General features: G+C 36.1%; 1 protein-coding gene across 1 annotated transcript in view; it reads left to right on the top strand.

Annotated features, from left to right (window-relative positions):
- Positions 1-2,421: 2,421 nt before the first annotated feature.
- dpydb (dihydropyrimidine dehydrogenase b) overlaps positions 2,422-24,382 on the top strand; it is a 137,871-nt gene continuing 115,910 nt past the window's right edge. Inside the window, exons 1-3 of the mRNA XM_084411657.1 lie at positions 2,422-2,556; positions 12,881-12,991; positions 16,659-16,741. Of these exons, the coding sequence (XP_084267783.1) occupies positions 2,518-2,556; positions 12,881-12,991; positions 16,659-16,741 (233 nt within the window). The 5' untranslated portion in view covers positions 2,422-2,517. The remainder of the gene's footprint in view (positions 2,557-12,880; positions 12,992-16,658; positions 16,742-24,382) is intronic.

Below are 24,382 nucleotides of genomic sequence, written 5' to 3' on the forward strand. Positions count from 1 at the left end.
AAACGACTAATCAAGCCGCCTTCCTTCGCTTTGAAAATGAAAAGACACTTATCTGATGTCAGGTTTGTTACTGCCCAAGGACGGAGATCATTTCTCTTTCAGCACACAAACGCTGGGTGACGAGAATCAATCAAACGCTGATTCACCGAATTGGCCAACACGGAGGAGAGGGAAAATTCACGGGAGCCAAGTGTGTCATCTGTTGCCAGAGTCTGTGTAAATGCGTGATGACAATGCTGTGGATTCTGGTCCCTGATAGCCTATATGCTAGAACACTGGTCTGCTGTACTACTACAGCTGCTTTATTATAATGATATTCTGACCCCTGCTGATTCTAGAGGATCCACAATCCCTCTGATCAGTAAGTTGCCCCAGGCTTATCAGCTCTCAGCATGAGGAGGCTGCTGTCCCAAACATAAATATTAGATTTGGAAAAAAATATATAGGGCGAATATGAATCTAAGCAAAAGCAAGTGCTGTTTGGGACCTTGTTTTGGTTTTTAAAGATTATTTCTGTGTTATTTGTGTTGTAACATTTAAATGAAAGATTTGTACTGAAAATTGCATTCAAAGAACACTAAACTCTGTATTTGTGTTCTGATGCTGTGATTATAATGAGTGGCAAAAAAAATAATCGACTTGAGAGAATGACTAACATTGTGTTGAAGGATTAATGAGTGATAAAAATAATTGTCTTGCCATAAAACAAAACATTTCGCTGAAGGCTACATAGACGCTGCAAAAAAACACTCGAGGTGCAAACACGCAGCACGCATGCACGCACACACACATACACCACTGAGAAGCTCAGCTCAGCTCCAGAGTTACATATTTGAAAAAGAAAGCTCCTCAGCAGTCGGCAGGTGTTTGAACATCAAGCCCTGCTCTGCTCACGTTTGGCCTGCTGCGCTGGGTTGGAGAGAAACCCGCTCTGAATGCAAAGACGAGAGTTGCAAGCAGGAAGGAGGAATACACACTAGTGAATGGAAGGTGAAGTGACCTATTTCTACGTGTGATGGCAGAGGTGTCTACATAAAAACACGAAAACAAAGCTTCTTGTCTTAAGGCTCAAGGGAATTTCAAGTCATTCTGTATGTTCATTCTGAATGTACTCGGCACAAATATGATGAAAAATACAATCTGCTGAAGTTGTACTTTTTATAATAAAGCAGAAATCTGTAAATGGCTTTGTGTGATGATTTACTGTGCTCTGACATTGTCACATTAAGCAAAAATTTGCACTGATTTAAAAAAAAAACAAAAAAAAACAGCATTTCCATTTTCGATTTTCTATGGCTGTTGAAGCTAAAATTTGTGTTAAAAAATGCCTCAACTATAACAAAATGAGAGTACAATACTTGAATATTGCATAATACCACAGCAGAGTAACTTGGAGTCATCAGACTTTGAACCTCATGGTTTACTGGGGAAAGAAAGGGGGAGGGGCCAGTGACGCAGATTGGATAAGCCACTCCCCTTACTGTGATACTGAGGCTCAAAATATTTAACCCCTCATTGCACTCTGAGACAGGCTGAATTAAATTTCCCAACGCCAAGTTATTTCTTTTTGAGTGTTCTGACCCCATAACGTATTTTCAAATTCATACCCAAGCCACACGAAGAAGTACATTTATATAAACTTGAAAATTACAACAAATTTCAGTTTAGATCAAAAAAAAAAAAAAAAAAAAAAAAAGCAATATAACAAAATAAAAGAGAGGAGTGTGCATCATGTCAGTATACTGGTCTGATGACTATATATTTAAATATGTATGTAAGCTTCATGGTTATTAATTACATGAATATACATAATTAAATTAACAATTAATATAAAATAATATAAAATGCATATGAATTCATAAAAAGTCATACAAATGTGAACATGAAAATATAAAACTATGCCAATATAAAATAGAGTTCAGATGCAAAAGCCTCTAAGTGCCATCTGAAATTGTGTATATTTTGTATATACAAGCTTGTATATTTAAGTTAATACAATTAATAGGTAATTTTCATTCCCATTTAAGTGAAATTACTGAACTTAAATATATGAGCTTGATAAAAATGATCATTTTAGAAGAAAATTTCAGATGGCACTTAGGCTTTTGCATCTGAACTCTTCATATATACATATAGCTATATATAATCGTCACCGTGTGCACGTGCAGCCGACCTTTGCCTTCAATGCAAACTTTGACCCTTTAAACTTCGTCTGTAGACGGAATAAACCATTTCGCCTAGAACTATTAACTGTTCGTGTCAATAAAAAAACAATAATCGGTTGAAAAGAGTTAATAGATGTTAGCACGGTTGGTTTGAGTATAGCACTTTATCATGTCTGCGTCAATACAAAAGGTTCACAGCTGCTGCTGATGTGCGATGTGTGCGGTGTCATAATGGACTAGTCGCGTGTTTTAAGCGCGCTCACTAAAGTTCTGAGCGCTTAGATAGATCTACTCGTGTCAAGCGCTGGAATTGGAGGTCGGATCATATAGGCTACTGTGCAGATCGGACATAATGGCTACAATGTTGAGCAAAGAATTACCGGATATCGAGGTAAAGCGACACGCAGAGTGTTACTGAGCTTTGTATTTTTCGGTAAGACGTTTTTACACACTTTGTTGCTAGCTGCATGGGCACGTGTCCATGTTTGAAAGTCAGGTAAGGTGATTTGTGTGGGAGACTGCGAGACAAAACTTTGAAAGTTGCACTGTTTGTGCAAAACACAGGCACATCGAGGATGAATTATAATAAATAAAAACATTGCTCACTTGATTTTAATAAAATAAAAATATGCACTTATATTATAGCCTACTTGTTCAGCATGGGTAATTTCAACCTAAAAATAAGGTGATTTCAAAGCAGCATATTGATGGTAATTGTGGTATTATTATTATAAATTATGATTTAGTTTATTGGTTTTCAGTTTCCTCACTTAAGTTACATGGAAAAAGCTACATATGAGGATTTTCGTCTCCAGTCTTTAATACTTAAAATTGAAGGACAGTTATCCCCCTAAATGTTTATTAAAAGGTGGAGATGAAAAAGGCTCAATGGATTTTTTTTTTTTTTTTTTTTTTATATGTCCTTGTGTGCTGCTAGGAAGAGGTTTCAGGACCTTGGACAGGGACCCACTCAGTAGCTGAGATCACAGTTAGCTGTTCAACACTGATGGAGCTTTAATTAGTAGCTTAATGAAAATGTACAGTTCCAATTTAAGGATCATTTCCTCCAGATAAACAAGTGTACAGCCACATATGTTACACATTTTCTTCTGATATGCAATGCACTTTAGAGACAACAAGCCCTTTGATTTGTGAGCGGTGCATGATGGCCTACATTGTATATGACTAGGATTATTTTTCCAAAGCGAGTTTACAGACATTGACATGTCAGGTGCTTTTAGTTCCTTTCTTTTTATATAAGAAACGACTATTGAAACATGTTTTGTTTCTATCAAGTGCACTTAAGCAAGCAGGTTGCTAATTTAGTGGTTAAATTAGTCTAGAAAAACAGAGGCATTAAATGTTCTTTTTTAAAAAGACTTCATGTCCCTGAATTAAAACCAATTAACTTAATCAAAACGTAATTGAATGTTTTAATTTTGTGCCTCTGAAATGGTGGAGTATTTTAATTTAGGCCCGACAGACCTTTACTCAACGTCAGTGCCTCTGGGTGCATCTCAATCAGCTCCTAGCTTCGAGCTCATGAATCAGTATATCATGGACACAAATCCTTGCACTGGTATAGACCCTGGCTCACTACACATTGGGACAGGTATTACTCAATTTCCGGCGACATGACTACGTACAACATCAACTTACAATGTTATAGAATATCACCGCTAGTATTAATCAAACACAGACAGGACCTATCTTTTACAAATATTTGTTTATGCTGTTTAAACACATTGTTCTGTTACATATCCTTAGAACATTTCAGCCAAATATCAATTATAAATGTTAACTAGATATGTTTTCTACCTGTCAAGTGATTTGTGTTTAGGCTGACATATAATACAAAAATGGTTTTGTATTGTGTGTCATTATATTTACTGAATTGACTCTTCGTGAATCAGAAATGTGACATAATTTACGTTTTTTGCGGTGCATTGTGGGATTTTTCAGGGAGCGAATATTCCAGTGCACTGAAAGCATGTTATGATTGGACCAGCCCTTAAAATGGCAGACTCTGATCAGTGCCCTGACTACTGAACTGGGGAGCTGATTGAGACGCACCCTCTGTATTTCCAATATTAGTTCCAGCTGTCCGTAGCATTTGCCATGTTTGATCTAGCATTAGCACATCTGATTTACATGAATCCTATCTGTTAGCGGTGAGCCTAAGAGAGCGTCTTGGTATGCACAGCACACGCCAGATGACATCTCTGCTCAGGTGAGATAAAGCTTTCTCTTTTAAGTTGAGCAGATATGGGCATTGACTTTCATAGAGAAAATAGAACTGTTACTGACGACTCTCATTAGCATTTCTATTCATGAGTGTTATGACTATGGCAACGTGACCTTGGCGTGCAGAGTGCACTTAAAACGTGCTCTAAACGACTCCTGTCTGCCACTGAAAATACCTCACTAAATGTCATAATAATGGCTGTCCATGGGGCAATTAAATTGGCCATTCATTTTGGCAGTGCTGTCAGACGTCTCATTTTAATATCCTGCTTTTCCGAGAGCGCTAAACGTGTGCCTTTGTGTGTGCTCACGGATTCATTAAAAAATCCTCCGGGATGGCCATCAGTGTTCGTTAAAAACCAGATTAATGTGGCCGCTTACACAAAGGGCTACGGCTTTTTATGGAAGGCCCCGAACCACGACAATGACCACTTCCTGATAACGAGTCAAGTACCATGATAGAAAATTGTCGACTTAAAAGCCAAAATTGCAATATGAATGTTATGAAAGCCCCATTAGCTGACAGACATCCATATCATGGATGTCAAAGTCAGATGCTGTACCTGCTGGAGCTTTTATTCACGCCTTAAAAGAGAAGTCTTGGGAAAATTGGGGAATATTTTATAATCCAGTAATAGTCTGCGATTACATGTGGTGCTTACCAAGATGCTGACCTCATGACATATGCTACTGATGTAAATGCTTATATAAATGGTTACAAAGTAGAGGGTTAAATCGTAGTTGATCCATACGGACCAGGGCCCATGATTCAGCGGATTAATTGCAAAGTTTAACTGTCATAGATTGAACGTTTATAATTTGCACGTGTTTTGTCTTGCCAATTCACACATTCACAAATTCAAGTTTAAAGGGATAGTTCACCCCAAAATGAACATTTTGTCATTACTTACTGACACTAAAGTTGTTCTAAACCTGTATGATTGAACACAAAATATATTTTAAAGAATGTTGGTAACCAGACCAGTTAACAGTAGCCATTGACTTCCATAGTAGGAAATAATATAATATGCCTTCCTAGTCAGTATGCAGGGGCAGAGGGTCAAAGTTGATCAATCAGCTTGGACATCTGCATTTTCCGGATCAGATTCAGGCTCAAATTAGGTATAAGGTAATAAGGTAGTACCCAACATTATCACCTGTCATTATTGCCTTGGGCGCTGATGTTCCAAATATGGTAAGGGATGTGACATTTCCATCACACGCTTAAAGGGATAGTTTACTTTGAAATAAAATGTTGGTATGTTTTAGCTTACCTCAAGGGCATCCAAGATGTAGGTGTCTTTTTTTCCACAGTAGTTTCAATTTTGATATTTTTAGGTCAAACCGTTCTTGTCTGTCAGTCATTTAATGCAGGTCTATGGTCACTGTCTCAAAGAGCATGCACAGAGTCCAAATTAAAACAATTCCCCGTCGTCCAAATTAAACAATTCCCCATCGTAAGTACACATTGATGGCCTAAGACACGAAACGAGCGGTTTGTGTGAGAAAACGAACAGTATTTATATCGTTTTTACCTCTTATACTCAGAAATCGGATGTGTATCATTATATTGGATCCTTGCATTCGGTCTTAAAGTGACAGCAGCCTATAAATACCTGCTTCTGTCTATGTCATAAATGTTAATCAAACAGTAAAACACAGTTTTAACAAAGATGAATCTATTTGATTTAGACAGTGAACACTTTAGTGTTACATTTAGGCCTAATTATTATATTTATGTACCTGAATACTACAGTTACTTACTTTATTTGTAACTTTGTTAGATTGTATTTATCCATGCTTGTAATTAGTGTATTTGTTCTTATTTTATTTTACTGACTGTACACTTGTCTCTAAAACAATGATTGAACTTTATTAATTAGGCTAATAGTTACACAGTAGTGGTGTGACAATGGTCCGATCCGTGACTCAAAAACATTAAAATCGTGAGTTTTGTGATCTGTTGAATAATACAAATGCAGTGTGATTGCACAAGGGAGATACACCACTCTTTCTCTATGAGCAAAACAAAATATTTTAAATAATTTTATGATATAATTTAAAAAATTTTAGCAGAATCCTTTTGTAGATCTGAAGATACCAGAATGCAACAAAATAAAAATATGCTGTTGCATAAAAAAATTAAGTGTTTGAAAGGACATTGATGAGCCAGCAACCCTTCAGCTTGGGTTATCATACTGTCATCCACTCAGCTGGTTCATGACCCTAAGTCAATGATTATCCTAGGCACAAGTGAGAGGTATTAAGAAATCTGTTCACAAACACCCTGTTCAGGCCCTTTGGACAGCATGACTGGCCTCTCCTCTGGAACGCAGGATTTTTAACTTGTTCCACCCTGTTACCTTTCCATTAGTTTGAAATAATAAACATTAATTCATAGATTTTCTCAGTTTGGTCCTAGTCTAGTCCAAGACCATCTCTTAAGAATTAGTCTAACTAGCACTTAGCCAACCAGTCTTATATTTCAGACCAATATTACTGACTGTAGTTATAATGACTAACTTGTAAGGCTAGTCTAATCAGTTTGTGCAACCGTTTAAGGGCTTTAAAGAGACAGTTCACCCAAAAATAAAAATTCTGTCGTTATTTTTCACCCTCATGTCGTTCCAAACCTGTATGACTTTTTTCCCCTCTGTGGAACACAAAATATTTTTTTTCTGTCCATATAATAATAGTCAATGGGGTCCAGTGTTGTCTTGGACCCCATTGATTTTCATTGTATGGACAAAAACATTCTTAAGTATGTCTTTAATGAATGTTTAATACCTTTTTAATCAAAATAATGTGAAGCATTTGTGAACATGGTTGGTCAAAAGAATATTAGCAGGCCTCTCATAGATGCCTAGCCGATGATCAGCCATGGTTTCTGCGTGAATAACCCCCCTTTTCAGTCTTTACATTGTCTGAAAATTGAATAGAAGCTTCAGGAGACCTTTAGCTGAGCTAGATGATGTTGATGCCAAATGATCCGTATTGCTCTCTATAATTATGTTACAGGACTAAATGATATTCTGGGCTTGTGCTGAACATTGCTGGGCTGCTGGAGCGCTGTGGCTTCATTGCAGCTATGGAGGATCAATTCCTGTATTGATTTCAGGCAAAAAGACTAGGCAAGAATCTCTGTAGATTGTGTTTAACTATTCCGCCTTAGGGAGGGAGGGGGTTGTGTTATGAAAGATGAAGTGTGCTTTGGAAAGGGGTCAAGTTGCCTACATTGAGATCATTGCATAAATGCTTTTAGTTATGAATTTGCATCCCTTTCTGCATCTGGATGATGTTTCATTAGTATTAATTGTAGTGGAGAACACACAAACTCATTTAGACAGAGACAAAAGCTTGCTTTTAGTGAACTCTATGTTCTGGGTTGCTGTGATTTTTTTTTTTTATTCAACATTTAAAAGTGCCATTTAAAAGTTCAACATTGAAACTCACATTAGGGATCAAAATCTAATTTAAAACTTTACATAAACAAGGTTTTAGGGCTTTAAAAAATGTTAAACAAAGAAATGTTATTAAATAAATAAGAATGAATAAAATAAGATATATTTAAGATTTCTAAGTCAAACAATAAAAAGCACATTTGTGACCATGCAAATCTTATATATGACAGATGTCAGTCATATATATATGACTGACATCAGATGACGTCATTCCCTGTCATTTGATCATATTCACTGTTCTTTTTCTGGATAGGGAGCAGATTTTGCTTACTTTGGCAGGAAAAAGCCAGTATTGATTTGTTGTCTCAGTGGATCTCTATGACCAGCAGAGAGTGATAAAGCCAGTCTCCAGAGCTCTCCCTGTGGAAATGAAAGCACATCACATGCAGCTCAAAATGCATTCTCTTTCTAGGCAAAGCCTGGCATGTTTTAATGAAATGTATGCACTTGCTCTTCAGTATGCGATTCTGCTGTGATTTCATTCTGTTGAATTTTTCAGCTTTTTTTTTTTTTTTTAACTCAATGCTGTGGTATTTTGAGAGGAGATGCCTACCTCACAGATGAAACTCGAACCTTGCTGACATTTTAAAACAGGCTTTATTTCAAGCGACAAAGCGATATAGCCTCTTGTGAACAGAGTTCAATCTCATGAAGGCTTACTGTATATATGGTAAAAGAAACCCATGAAATCTCACAATTACCTTACAACCTTTACAAGTGAATACACAAAAAGCAATAACTACGCATAGTAACCCTCTTTTTGGTCATAAACGTGGGCCCACACTTTCATTTCCATCTTTGTTCCACTAAAAGCCTATTTTGGCATGAAATAGACTGATTTCCATCTAGAGCTTGTTCAACTGTCACAGAGGGACTTTAGAAGAGATATTGATCTCTTCTTATATAGATCTTTTCTTCTTATAGATGTGTTTCCCCTTACACAATATTGATCTAATTGGCAAAGGTAAACAATGTTTTTCATTGCTTACAAGAAACAGCCTTCACTCCAAAAACATTGCCATCCTAAACATTCAAGGCATATTTCTGTACTGGCCTTTATTAAGTGTTCTTTATCATTAAAACGTGTTTGTTTATCCCTTTCGGCTCTGTATGGACTGTGTGCCACTTGCCGTCCGTTTTCAAATCTGTTCATCTGCAACTGGTCAAACAAGGCTTAACTCGCACATTATTACTTCTGCTTCTCAGACTGAGCCTATTATAGCAAATAAACAGTAGCTTGACTGACTCAGTTATCAGCAGTCCCAGCAAGGGAACAATACTGTGCAATCCTCATGTTTTTGTCATGTCTCTGAAATGAATGAAAACAAAGAATTTCCTTTAAACAATACTATTTAAGATTATAAATTCCATCTAGTTCAAGCTGTGCTAAAAATAGCCAAACTAATTGCTAACAAAGTCCCTTTCAAGGAGATTTTGTTCACTCGGCGGCCATATTTGCAACACCTCCAAGCAGCTATTTTGGGCATCCAAGACCAAGTCCTATCTATTTGAATAGGGTAATCCTGGAATCTCAAAAACTGCTTGCTGAGCTAACACTTAAATAACATATAATTTCAAATCAGCAACAACATCTGACATTATCTGACATCATAAATGTCATATTCATCATAGTGTTAAAAAAGCGTATTTTAGTCGAGCCAATGCGCATGTGCAGTCCTAAGCACGAATCTCAGGTTTCTATGGGAACTGGCGCTTCTAGAGGCAGCTGCGGTCGGATGTATCCCGCCATATGCGTTGCAGTTTCTCCCATTCATAAGTAATAGGAATGCACTGTCTGTGTATATCTATATTCCCAGCTAACAGGGAACATTTTCAGTACTTTGGCTAGCGTTTTGGCAAAGTTCTCTCATATTTAGTAGAAAACATTCATCCAGTAACATTAATAGATTGTTTTAAAGTTATATGATCTTTAATAATGTTCTCAAAACGTTAGCACAAAAGCATTCAAATCTGGATGTTTTGAACATTCAAAGAAAATTCAGAAATAACGTTTATGTTAGCTGGGTACAGACTATACTCTCCAAGCAAGTTTTTCTTTTGAAAGTGAAACTGATTTGTCAAACGTATTATTCAACGGTTCGGTATTTCCTAAGTATTCGCCGTTTTGCAAAAACAAGACTTCTGTATTAATATTATTGTAATATGGTTACAGTGTTAGTCTTGTCGCCAGGCCAGTTGTTTCGTACATTGTTACAGGTACGGTCACATACACTTCTCGTCTGGTGTGCAACTGGCTTAACAAAGTGCAGTAAACGCTAAACTATTTTGTGCTACAATGTGTTCATGATGACATAATATGATAACAAAGACTAGTTTGCAACATCAAGCAGCATAAATGAACTAAAACTACTGAAATGAACTAAAATAACGAGGCAATACCGGAAACAATACACATTCAAGTTCAAAATGGCCGCCCTACTCTTGCTTTAAAACAAAAATAGGAAAGAATACTACAAATTAAAAACTGAATAAATTCTGTGGGTGTAGTCTTTGCACTTCTTTGTTTTAGGAATTAGGTCTCCTCTGATGGAGTAGAATGGACTACACTGGATGCAAGCGACGCAACACGACTGAAGACAGTAGAAACCATCGTAATTAGTGATGCTGTCTACACTGGATGTGGCCTTTTATTACACCTTTATTAAAATGACTATCTTTTATTTGCAGAAGCTATTATTCAGGTAAAATTATAAAATAATGTTAACTTAAGTCAATATTAGATATTAGAGCCGTGTAATAAGCATTAGTCAGCCATTCATCATCCAGCATTGGTGTTTTGCCGTGGTTTATTTTGTGATAATGGCTGGCTCAATGTGTATATCCAATTGATGCTCCATGCTTGCTATAGTTGTTGCCCTATGTTTTGAGGTTTTAAAACAAAGTAGGAATACTTTCATGATCGATCATTGCTGTCATTTTCAAGTACTTGGGTGCCTTTGCTCATCCCTTCTTATAAAATTATATATAAGAATACAATTATTATTAAAAATAAAAATATGAAAGTTTCATGCAAGACCTACCTTTCCAGCTCAGTGCTCTATACCCCCAACAAAACCAAGAAGGATTTACACATTCTACATATTAATAGTGTTATCAATAATTTACCTCTCCATGCTTCTAAGAGTAAATGGAAACAGCCTTGAAGGACTGTTTCCTCCCTCTCACTACAGTATATTTGTTGTCAAACATGTTTCTTCACAAGTCATTCAGAAAGTTTTGTAGCGTAAAATGGCAAAAACAACATTGAAATTTGTTTAGGGAATGAATGGTGCATGACTGTAAACTGAATTAATTGGACAAATATTCACACAGATAACGCACAGTCACCACAGCGTCCAAGTGTCACGTCAGTGTCCTCTTTTTGGGTGAAGGTTTTTCTGACACCTGGCTTACGGGCTAGAATGCCAAAGTAGCTTATTTCAATTTGCTCCTGGCCTCCTGTTCTGGCCTTTGTCAGATAGTGTTTCAGCACAGTGAAATGACTGTGGACATGGTATTCTTTTACACTACGAAGAGCATGAAATTGGTATTAGTGTGATGGTAATGGTTGCTTTTCCCTCACTTGTTCTCCTCTCTCTCAGTAAACTGCCTGTTAATTGTGTTTGCCATTAAAAGATCCCACACTGGTGCCTGCCTTCAGCTCCTCGAGTGTGGTGGGGTGATTTGACTGGCAGGCGTGAAGGTGCCGTGCGGTGCGTATTTGAAATGAAGGTTGCTCCTGAATCAAATGATGATAGTCCCCATCATGGCTCTCATTTCACACTTTACTGTTTCAGTCGGACCCCTCTTTAAAGGCCCCGCTGCACTGGCGTTCTAATCAGTGTTGTCACAGATGGCTTTGAAGGACCTTGGCTTGAATGTGCTTTGTAGTTCATATCAATGATTTAAAATGCTGTCATGTTTGTGGAACACAACTGCATGATTATCTTTGCTTTTTCTTCATTCATGCTGTAAAACTAGTCATATTATTCAGTGTTGGAGAATGTTTCTTTAATATGTAATTTGTTGCAATATTGAGTTACTCTGGGGGAAAAGAAACACTTAACGTGTTTTGAAGAGTAACGTATTACAGTAAGTTACTTTTCCATTACATCTAACTAAATGAGAGTGGAGTTGCTTTGGAGATGTTCAGCTTGCAGGCATTTTTTATACTGGAAGTGCTTTTTTTGCAGTGTTTATCCCCCAAAATAATTTGCATACCATGATATATAGGGTATATCACACACACACACACACACACACACACACACACACACACACACACACACACACACACACACACACACACACACACACACACACACACACACACACATATATATATAAAAAAATGGGCATAACTATATTTACACAGAACTCACATGGAACAATGTACAATGTCGCTAAGGACAACTTTGATTCCAACATCAGGAGGGGGAAACATTTATGTGCACTTTCGTTTGTGAAAAATAACTTGGCTATTATGATGTAAATTATAAGTTACTTTACTAATAATATTCTGATAAAAAATCGGTAACACTTTGTTTTACAGTGTCCCTGATACACATTTTACATGTACAGTATAATAACAGTCAATTATGCATAGTTACATGCAACTAACCCTAAACCAAACCTTAACCCTAACCCTAATTAGATACTAAGTACATATAGTTAATTACTATTACTTAGTACTTAATTGTATAATTGCACTGCAACAAGGACACCTTAAAATAAAATGTAATCCAATAATCTAAGGAAAATAATGATCTGATTTTAACATGCATCAATTGTAATAGCATAATAACATAGAATGGTGCAATATTAATTGCATTCCAGAGACAGCAACTTAGAGTGTGTAGAACCATTACAGCAGTCACATGTTTACTTTAGCCTAAAGTTATTTTGTTCTGCATTCATTGAATTTCTTTTTACACATCATACCATAATGATCTTGCATTGATTGGTCCTTTGAATTTTTAACAAATTTCTTTATTTATAACTTTACTTCAGAGTATCCTCGCCTTGAACCCACGGGTGAAGACTTATGCAAATCTCCATTCCACTGCCTCTAAGAAGAATGAGAAGAAGCACTGGAAAAGAAACCCAGAGAGGAGCTGTGATGTGAGTATTGTTAAAATAAATAAATAAATTAAAAGACAATCTCTTCTAATGGGTTGTCTGAAATAACTCACTTTTCCAAAACCCACATATATTGACTGCCTTTGAGTTTTACATTAAATATAAACAGCCAATGGGAAGAAAAGCCCTTGTCATGGCATTTCAAACTTTCATTGTTTGTGAAATATTTACATGATGTTTGTCAGTACTTCTGAAAATTAGAGGTTAAAGAAAAATAACTATAAGCCATCGATATGTTAGGGCAGGTTTTCTGAATCTCCTGGAAGCTGTAGCCCTCATATCCTCTTCTGTGAGCAAACTTCGTCCCAGTTTACTGATGATAATGAGTACTCTGTGATGTAGTTTATGGTGTGGTGATTCAATGATTATGTCGGTGATGGCTGTGATGATATTACTCTGATGAGCAGTAATAGGGCCGAAGATTATAATTCTATAATTAGTTCCAGCAGCCTAGTTTGTCCAATTATTGTAGAGATTCAAATTTTGACTCTTTTTGCCCTTTTGCTTACAATTTGTCAGTGAGTAATTCTTTAGCACTCATCAGAAAACTGCAGCAAAAGCCTAAAGGAGACATTATGAAAATGCATCATAAGCAGATGCCCCCCTCCCCCCAAATCCCCCAAGTGGATTAAAAATTCCAAATTTCCTCTCAATTATTATCATATCCTGTGAGTCCTGTGAGTCGAGGCTCATAAGCATATTCAAATGTTCATTTTAAATGCTTTTTCACCATGTGGCAACTGTGTTGATGAAATACCAAATCTTGTTTCCAGAGCTTGCATATTAATTAGCTGTTAAATTATACTACCAATTCCCAGCACTAAGCATTTTGTCTAATTAATAATAATAAAGCCCCCAAGATGTTGGATTAGACTAATCCTTTGCAGGGGAAAATGCTACACATAATTTCAAGAGAAAATGTCAATGGTTATCCCAGTCCTAACAATGCCTCAGTGTAATTGGAAATGTAATTATGTTTCATTTTACCACACAGATGAGTTTTAATACCACACAGAAGCTTTGAGATTAGTCTCCTGTGACACAGGTTTGACCAAGGTCAAGTATTTTTGCATTTGAAATGACAACACCAAAAACACCTTTCTGACAACAGATACTTCTCATTCTTCATCATACTAACATGATGATATGGTTGTTTGATCTGTTGACTAGATTACACATCTAAGAGGAGACAGTTACATGTATCTTTACATATTATTTCCATATTTGAGAGGAACGATTTCTATTTTTCTCTACGCATCTTTTTTTTTTGTCTTCTATGTCCATCCTCTCTACTGTTATTTTTCATTGAACATTTTATATTTTAATCTTTCTAATGATGGTTTAAAAATTCCATGTTTCTTTGCTAATAGTCTGTTATTCTGTGAATTCTTGCTAACTATTGATGGGTGATAAATATCATCAACATTGTTATCGATAACAGTACTGATACCTCTATTAAATCGACAGTTTTGATACTTGATCTGAAAACCTGCAAAAAGTACTTGAAGATTGATCCACCCATCTCTATTGCTGACATGCAGTTGTATTATGGGCTTGTTAACATATGTTATGCTCGTGATGGAGCAGTGTCGGATCGATCGTGAAGGGAGTGAAAACATGCTTCTACTTTCAAAAACACGCGCCTCTCTCCAGGCAAAACCACACAACTATGCCTCTCCACACCGCTCAAATATTCTGATATCAAGTCAAAATTATATATAGTCAGATGTTTGAACGTGGTGAGGTTATTCTGTGAAATCTTTTGAGTGGTATCAATAATACCAGCAAATCCTTCTCGTGGCAATCAAGGCATCACATTGAGGCACCGTTTGAAAAATGTAAAATGTGCAATGTAAAACAGACTGTATTCTGGATTTATCTCTTCTGGATCTGTATCTTGGCAGTTGCCAGTGGAAGAAACAAATCCAGTGGAGGTTGAGGTTGAGGTTCATAAAAGAACTATATCAGAAACAGAATATCAGATGGCTCACTGGATTGGTTTCTTATTCACCACCCATCTGTGTTATAATAAAATGTAGTAACTCTCTCTCATGGCATAAATTAACTTAGTCTGTGAAATCGGGTTAGCCTCAATCTCAATCGTGTTGTGATTTTATTTTCTTGGCGCCTCAGCCGTATATATGTGCGGTGGAATTTTCTGGCTGCTCATCCCTTTGAATTTCATTAAATAGCTTAAGTCAGTTGTCACAATGGCTTCTGTGAAACTGTATTAGCTTATGGAATAAAGAAAACAGCTTAAGCAGCTTGAACTTTGCTTCCTAAAAAGGGAGGGGTGGGGGAATCCTCTTTAATGTTTCACTGATAATGTCAGCCATGTCATGTTATAGTGTTAAATGGCACCAATTAATCCTTCCGTTTTAAAGTAGAAACTCATAAATCTTTAAAAGCAGGATAATCTCTGAACAGTCTACTCAACGGCGTAATCCTACAGTGTGGTCATATTTAAATCTACAGCATACAGAATCTTTGTGATTTAAGGATAGTTATATTTCTCCCCTTATAACAGCAGTGGTCAATATAATCAGAATATTTGGCACGTTTCATAAATAAGTAATAATTCAGGGTGCAAATTACATGGAGATTTTGGTCTGGCCCTCTATTTAATGAAGTCAAAACAAAAGCTTGATCTTAAAACACTAGGCAGTTTTAATTCTTCATATTATTTTAGAGACACTTCAGAGCCAGAATGCTTATTTTAAACTGCCGCAAAACGGATAGAAGCTTGTGTGCTTTCCCAAAATATTATATATGTTATTATGGTCACACTTTATAGTTTCATTTGTTCAAATAAGTTAACTACATTATTTAACATGAACTGGCCACAAATACTTATTGCTGTTGTTGTAGATTATTGCTGCTGCAGATCAAGTACAGGAACTTGCGACTGCTAATACAAACACTGATATATGCTGCTGTGGCATTTAAGACATACTGCTGCTGCACAAATAGCATATATAAAATTACCCGTAGCAGGTTTATACAGGTGGAGCTGGGGAAGGGGGAGGGTTTCAGAGGAACTCTGAAAGTGCTCTGCAAACTGCTATAGCAAACTCTAACCAGCTATTTAAATGTTGAGCAGCAAGCTCATTGGCTGCAGATGCAGATCAGCTTTCACCATGTAGAAGATCTAGAGCCATCTAGAGTTTCATGACAGAACTATTTTACCCAAAAATGAAAATTCTGTCATCATTTGCTCACCCTCATATCGTTCCAAGTTCCAAACCGGTATGATTTTCTTTCTTCTGTGGAACATAGAAGATTTCTTCCAAAACTGTCTGGTTTCTTCAGCATTCTTCAAAATACCTTCTATTGTGTTCCACAGAAGAAAGTAAGTCTTACAGGTGTTGTAATGATGACAATTTTTAATTTATGATAACCTAAACAAAGGGCAAAACAATCATAAATCGTTTCGTATTTATTGTATGAAAAGTGTTTATTCGCAGATGTCCCTCATTCTTAAAATGAAATTAGCCTTAGCATTAAAAAGTACATATAGAGTTACTTTAATAATGTGAACCTCAATGTAATAAATCCACTGTATGATTGACACACTGACATAAATGTAGACGTTTTCATGTTCAAAACGCTTTGTCCCAACAATGTCTCTGTGTGTTTTTCACTCCCACAGTCTTGTGTGAATTTGGAGAACAACTTCGATGACATCAAGCACACGACTTTGAGCGAGCGTGGGGCACTTCGGGAAGCGCTGAGGTAAGCAGGTCTCCATGGCAACAGTCACAGTCAATGCAAAGAGAAGTTTCGGGTGGGCAGCCGAAGGAACGTGTGTGCATGTGTGTGCCGTTTCGCGGGGTGAGGACAAGTATAGCGTCGTAAGTCATTCTTCATTATTGAGAGAATAGAGGGGTGTACACGCAGCACTTGGCTCTGCTTTTCTCAGGGATTAATTTGTCGGAGGGAAGCCTCCCTCTGGGCTCTGCCTTGACTCTTCAACCCTGCAGTAGATGCTAAGGCTCAGTGCACAGTGAAAAATGTAAATGTAAATTTGTTAGTTGACCTCTGGTGTAGCTTTCAGATTGCAGTCTTAAAAACAATGCAAATGAAAAAGATTTAAGCCTTATAAATAATCTTGATCTAAAATATATTAAGTATGACATTAATTTTTGCACCCATGTTAACAGGTTGCAGCAAAAATAGCATGTAGCATGTTGTGTAGCAGAAGCTGCAAGTAGTGTTTAGGCACTGAGCCTATTTTTTGCTCTAGATATCTGTTTGTCAATATAAAGAATTAACTATTCATTTTTCATATAGACATATTTTGGGTTTGTTACGAATAAATTGCAATGATTAAGTTATATATAATCTACAATTTGGCCTTGGGTTTCATTCTGTGTAAATTAATTACTGTGTAATGTGATCTCCTGTAATTAGATTTCATGATGGTATAGTTTGTAATAATTCTTAAAAGCTCACTCCCAACAAACGTTTTATAAATTATGGTTGATATTAAAGGAAAAATATAAAGGAAGCACTGAATGTGACAACCCATATCACTTTATTTTCTGCATAGAGCCTATAGGTCTGAGTGATATAACGAATATTTACAATTCAGATTCAACTTTATTGTCACTGTGCAGAGTAAAAGTACAGAGCCAATGAAACACAGTTAGCATCTGACCAGAATATATATATATGTGTATATATAAAATAACATATTATAGGAGAGCAAAATATAGGATACAGGTGCAGAGATCAGCTCAATGCAGTTGTGCAAGTGCAATATATTACATAATGCAGTACAAGGTGCAAATATAAAGTATAAACACAGAGTGTGCGTTATTGAGAATGAGGTCTGTGTATATGTAAATGGCCAGTGACCACATCTGTGCAAAATGGCATCATGAGGTAGAAAAGTGCAAAAGTAAGAGGCATAATAGGAAACATTTGTAAGGTTGCAGTATGGAGGCATGTTAATGTACAATGCAGACTTTTTATATACTTTTTATATTATGAATATAATATATATGTCATGATTTTAAAGACAATATCAAATTTAGCAAGTGCTTTTTATTTGTCATTAGATTACTTATGCAACCCTTCATTGTCTTGCAACTCTCATTTAACTATATTTGTGTCATTAAAAAAGCTTCACAAAGCATTTAATGTTTTTATTATATTAACTAGTTTCTGAAAAAAAAAATTGCTCTTTAGTATGTTATTGCGTATAAATGAAAATGATTAAATATTGTCTGTTTTATTACTCATTTCATGGTTTTTACTGTGGTTTAGTAATGAATTTTCTTTGAATCTTTAATTGAAAAACACCTTTTTTAAAGCACTTCACAACAAATACAAAAATATTGGGATCTTCTGTTTATTTAATCTTTTAAATTTAGGATATACACTACAGTTCAAAAGTTTGGGGTCAGTAGCATTTTTGATAAGTCTCTTATACTCACCAAGGCTGCATTTATTTGTTTAAGATTATTGCAATGTAAAATAACTGGTTTCTATTTGAATATATTTTAAAATGTAAATTGTGATGGCAAAGGTGACTTTTCAGCAATCATTACTCCAGTTACAATATTACAACATTTCTTATTATTAAATAATGTTGAAAACATTATTAAAACTGCTTAATATTTTTTGTATAAACCATGATACATTTTCTTTCAAGGATTTTTGATAAATAGAAAGTTCAAAAGAAAAGCATTTAATTGAAGTTTTCTTTGTAATAATTTACTTTACTGTCACCTGTGATCAATTCAATGCATCCTTGCTGATTAAATGTATTAATTTCTTCATTTCATCTTACTGATCCTAAACTTTTGAACAGTTGAGTTAGTGTATTTTGATAGAGCCCCCAATAGAGCCACAGTTCGATTAGATGTGAAACACGAGTCTGCTGTTGCAGTTATGCTGATGTGACACTTATGTACTGGTTATGTGTGTGGTGTAAAACAGGACTTAGTTCAGAAACTTAGTTGTTTTTATCAAAATGATGGTGCTAAAAGCAGAATGTGTTGACTTTAGATGAGCCTTTCTCAGTCAACCAAAGGATACTAGCACTGACGACACAACCGGTAAAGACAGTCAGATCATTTACCTTGTATCAGTTCTGATCACATCTGTTTTTTGGACATATGTCTTCCCAGCACAATGACCTATTCAAAACTATACTGAAATAGCACCACATAATGACTTAATTTGAATAATATGTCTTAATTCTGCATGACATCGAATATGCATGAGCACAGCATTACATCTGCTGATCACGAATAAAAAACAAAACCCAAAACGACAGCGAAAACCCAGAGTTGGGAGAAGAAAGAGAGCTAGAGCGAAATTGGAGACATTAATACACACTTTTGTCCTGCAGAGGTTTGATTTTAATCCTTCTCTAAATGAGACACCCCTGCAGTGACTGTCTGCAGATTTGATGAAAGATTTAGGTTTTAGAACTGCTAATAATGCTGGACATGAAAGTCTGAGCGGCACGCACTGTTCTGGTGCTCATCACAGGAGGCGGCTGGCTTATTTGGCCTGTTTGTTGGGCGCGGAGGATGCCCCAGGTCTGGATCCCCAGTGTCACGAAACAGCCAGGAAGTTGACTCCTCATTAACGACCACAGATTGGTTCACAGAGTGAGGCGAAAGTTACTGAAATACTACTTTCATACCTCAACTCTTATCAAAGATGCTGCATTTTAGCTCAAATAACTGTATTTTGATGAGTTATCTTCATGCCAGTGAAATCGAGCACTCCAAGCACTCGCAGCATGAATTCACTTTGATTTCAGAATAAATCAGATAATGACTAAGGAAAATTGTGACGTTTCATCCAGAGGTATTTCTTGATGATTATGTGGTAAGACAGTTTAGCTGTCATGTTGAATTGTCTATAGGGCCTATTTTAATATGGTAAGACATTTCTATTAAAACTCTAGTTTTAAAAAGCTAGTTCTTGACACGTTCCTGACATATTCAGTTAATAATGATCAATTCTTATTTGACTCGCATGAGGCAGTTGTTTTTAGGGAATCAAACACATACAGCTTACAACTCTGAGACTTAACCAAGTACACTTTTGTTCATATGACTACATGTAGTTAAAGATACACATGATGTGTTTTGTCAGAGATATTTTATAAAAATGACTGAAATACACCACCATTTCAAAAGATGGTAAGATTTGGGGTTGGTAAGATTTCTTTAAGATTTTGAAGGAAGTCTCTACCAAGGCTGCATTTATTTGATTAAAAAATATAATAAAAACTAATATTGTGAAATATTATCGTAATTTAAAAATAACAGCGGCATTCTGGCGTTCCATGGCTCATGCGCGACAGTAACTGCTACTTCATGACTTTCTACTGTAACCGTCTACTACGGGAGGGCAGCTGATTTGCCGTAGTCGTTAATACATGACATATTAGATAAGTAATTATTTTCATGTACGTTTTGTGTATTTAGTTGGTTTGTTTTTATGTAAAATAAAATTTAGATTAGTAATTTTTTAAACAAGTAAATATTTTATGGTTGTGACATTTTAATTGTATCTGTATAAAATGTAATGCCAAAAGCAACACTTCTCTCGCTCAAAACCCTTCTCTCTTTTTAAATGATTTTAAATGATAAATGAAAATGATAAATGAAAATTTGTTAAATGATTCAATGATCCATTATGCCATCCTCTTTATTGTTGCTTTATGATTTTTGCGGTTTACTTCCAGTGGCCGTTGCCGTTCCATCAGCAGCTGTTGCTTAAAGTCACTATTATTAATGTTGAAAACGGTTACTTAATACGTTTTTCGAAACTATGACACTTTTTCAGGATTCTATGATGAATAGAATGTTCAAAAGAACAGCATTTATTTTAAACAACTTTTAAAACTTATTGTCAGTTTTGTTCAATTTAAAGGGTTAGTTCACCCAAAAATGAAAATTCTGTCAGTAATTACTCACCCTCATGTTGTTCCAACTAGGGCTGTAGTACTCGAGTCCGGTCTTGGACTCGAGTCCGGACTCGAGACCGTTTTTCTATGGTCTCGGACTTGTCTCGGACTCGCTGGTATTCGGACTCGGAGTTGTCTCGGTCTCGGCCACTGGTCTTGCCAAATATGGCTTTTGGTCTCGACCGTCCAGGAGTCTTTATTATGTTCCCAGTAATCACACATACGTCGCCGCGATATTAAAACAAAATATTATTGGAGGGAAAGTGAAACACTGGCCACTTAATAACTATGGGCATTTCGGGTCTTTTTCGTGAGCCGGCTCGTTTCACTCAGCTCACTGCGGCTCTTTTTCGTGAACGGGCTCGTTTGATCAGCTCACTGAAAAGAGCCGGCTCTTTTGACTCACAAACGGCTCTTTAAAAAATAAATGTTTAAATAAACTCGCTGAAAGTCCACCGCTAGTGCAACGTGAATATTCACATTTTTGATTGTCCATAACACCCCGAAAAATAGTCTGCTTGCCTTGCACATCTAATTAATGGGCAAAGGTTTCCGACTTTTTTTCTTACCTTTTTCTTTGCCTATTCCACGAGTAGTATGAAGCTGCAGACTCGGAGCCTGCTGCATCTACAGTCCCGCACCCAGAGTCCCGCATTCTCAGACCCCTCGTTTTTCGAGACAGCGCCTCCTATCAAATTAGATCGGATAAACATGTGAAGAACTTAAGCCGAAACGTGAGTATCGTCAATTTTATTTAGCGAATCATAGGCTACCTCATTCGGTTTCTTTTTTAATCAAACTACTTTATAGCTCATCGATACACCAACATATGAATAGTCCATTTAATATTTGTAAAGTAGTTTGTAACAAAATTTGAGCCATTAATGTATGTTTTTTCGCCTTTTTTCCCAGAAAATATTTTGATAGCTTACGTTAGCCTTTAACCTTGGACTTACAAGCCATTGTAAAAATTTGATTAAAATTAGTTGACATTAAAGTAGACCAATTAAATACATTAAGTGTGTTAATATCAAAGAATGTCATCATTAATTATTTAATCAGATTCACCATTTTACCTTTTTTTTTAATTACCGGACCTTTTTTCCTAAAACTATTAAGTTGAATTAATTAATGCCGGAGTAATTATTTTACTTTATATAATTTATGTAGACTACTTAAATTAGTTATTATAAAACGTAGTATTAAAATGAATCAATATTAATTTAACTGATATGAAGTTGTTGCCGGCCATTTCCTCCGTGGCCCTACTTATCACCCTAGGTATGCTTGTAATTTGCATTTGCAGAAAAAATATTATTTATTATTACACAATATTTTTGACAATGGCATTCATCTTTTATTTTAGTGAAGTCGAGGAATTTGACAGAGCTATTGCAAAAAGAAGGAACATTCGCCTACCAGAAATTATTTTACCTTATGCATTTACATTTTACATTTATTCATTTAGCAGACGCTTTTATCCAAAGCGACTTATAAATGAGGAGGTTTTTTTTAATGCAACTGAAGACGAAAAGTAAAGTCACTAACACAATTCTTTCCTTTTTTCTTTCCTTTGTCCTGTTTACAGCAAGATGATGCTTAGGTGATCGTTAAATAAAGTACAGAATTGTTTATTATTGGTGTTTTGTCTATTCTTATTTGAGTTTTGCTTTGCATTCAAAATATAAAAAAACAGGTTTTGTAATGTTAGAATGGTATAATGTTAATTAGACCATTATTGAACTGAAAGAAAAATTGGAATTTGAATTAAAAAAAACATTGTAGCAATACAGTATAATATCACATAATATTTTTCAGAAGATATTCAATATGCAATTGCGACTTTATTTCTCAGAATTGCGACTTTATATCTCGCAATTCTGAGAAAAAGTCACAACTCTGACTTGATATATTGCAATTGTGAGAAAAAAAATCAGAATTGTGAGATAAAAAGTCGCAATTATTATTATTTATTTATTATTCAGTGGCGGAGTCAAGCTTCCATATAATTGTATCCCTTCCATCAGTAATTTTCTTTCAATTACACCCACGCTCAAAAAATAACTACTGGGTAATTTGTTAGTCAGAGAACACAATGAGTTTTTTTTGGCACATGCATTAAGCAGGGAACACAAATATTTATTTGGATAACTTTAAATAAAACGAGACCGTATTGCATCCTATTGTTTTCAATGGCATTTGGATAAGGGTGTTATACGATTTTCCGAACAGCAGGAGGCGCTGTCTCGAAAAATGAGGGGTCTGAGAATGCGGGACTCTGGGTGCGGGACTGTAGATGCAGGCTCCGAGTCTGCAGCTTCATAATGTTGTATTCCACGAGTGGTAACGTTAGGCTCCAATGACTGGCTGTTTTAAAATATAGCTAATATCGAAACAAAATAACCCAGCTCATAACTTGCAGGTTTGCTTAGTGGAAAACTTTTTTCATTTGATTGCTTCAGCCGCCACCCGCCTGAATTTAATTAAAATATTATTTTTCGTCACGTCATCCGCCCGATCCGCGGTTTATCCGCATCTCTTGTGTGTGTGTGTGTGTCTGTGAGTTGGCTCGGCCTTCCCTCATGCAGTTTAATTGGTTGACATCGCGTGTATGATTGACAGGAACAGAATGTGAGGCTGATCAGACAGTCGAAACGAATGTGTGTGCTCCTTTAGGCCTATATAATTTTTTTTTTTTTTTTTTTTTTTTGTTCTTTGAATTTGTCAATTATTTTAAATAAAATTAAAATTATTCATTATTTCATTATTACATAGTGATTTAATTTCTATAGGCTATAGCCTATATTTTTTTAGCAGACTTTTTTTTTTCCTGTCCTGGACTCGGTCTTGACTCGGACTCGAACCTTTTTGGACTCGGTCTTGACTCGGACTCGAACCTCTTTGGACTCGGTCTTGACTTGGACTCGACTAGTCCTGGTCTTGGACTTGTCTTGGACTCGACAAAGGTGGTCTTGACTACAGCCCTAGTTCCAACCCCGCAAGACCTTCGTTCATCTTCGGAACACAAATTAAGATATTTTGATGAAATCTGAGAGCTGGCTCACTCCTCCATAGACTTCTAGGTGACTGAAACTTGCTGGCCCAGAAAAGTTATTAAAGAGATCGTTAATATAGTCCAAGTGACTACAGTGGCTCAATCTTAAGTATATCAAGCGACGAGAATACTTTTTGTGCGCAAAAAACAACAAAAATAACGACTTTATTCCACTATTCATTTCCTTCTATCTGGGCCTCGAGTCTTTTCACGTAGTGTTTTTGCGCAGCGCGTCTGTGTTGCACGTCACCACGTAGGCTCACTATTGGCCGACGCTGGTCATGTGTGTGATGCGTGTGACGTACAACACAGAAGCGCTACGCAGTTATACTACGTGAACCAACTCGAGGCCCAGATAGAAGGAAATGAATAGTGGAATAAAGTC

This window comes from Rutilus rutilus (genome assembly GCF_951802725.1).
Source record: "Rutilus rutilus genome assembly, chromosome: 6".
In the NCBI taxonomy this organism is placed as follows: Eukaryota; Metazoa; Chordata; class Actinopteri; order Cypriniformes; family Leuciscidae; genus Rutilus; species Rutilus rutilus.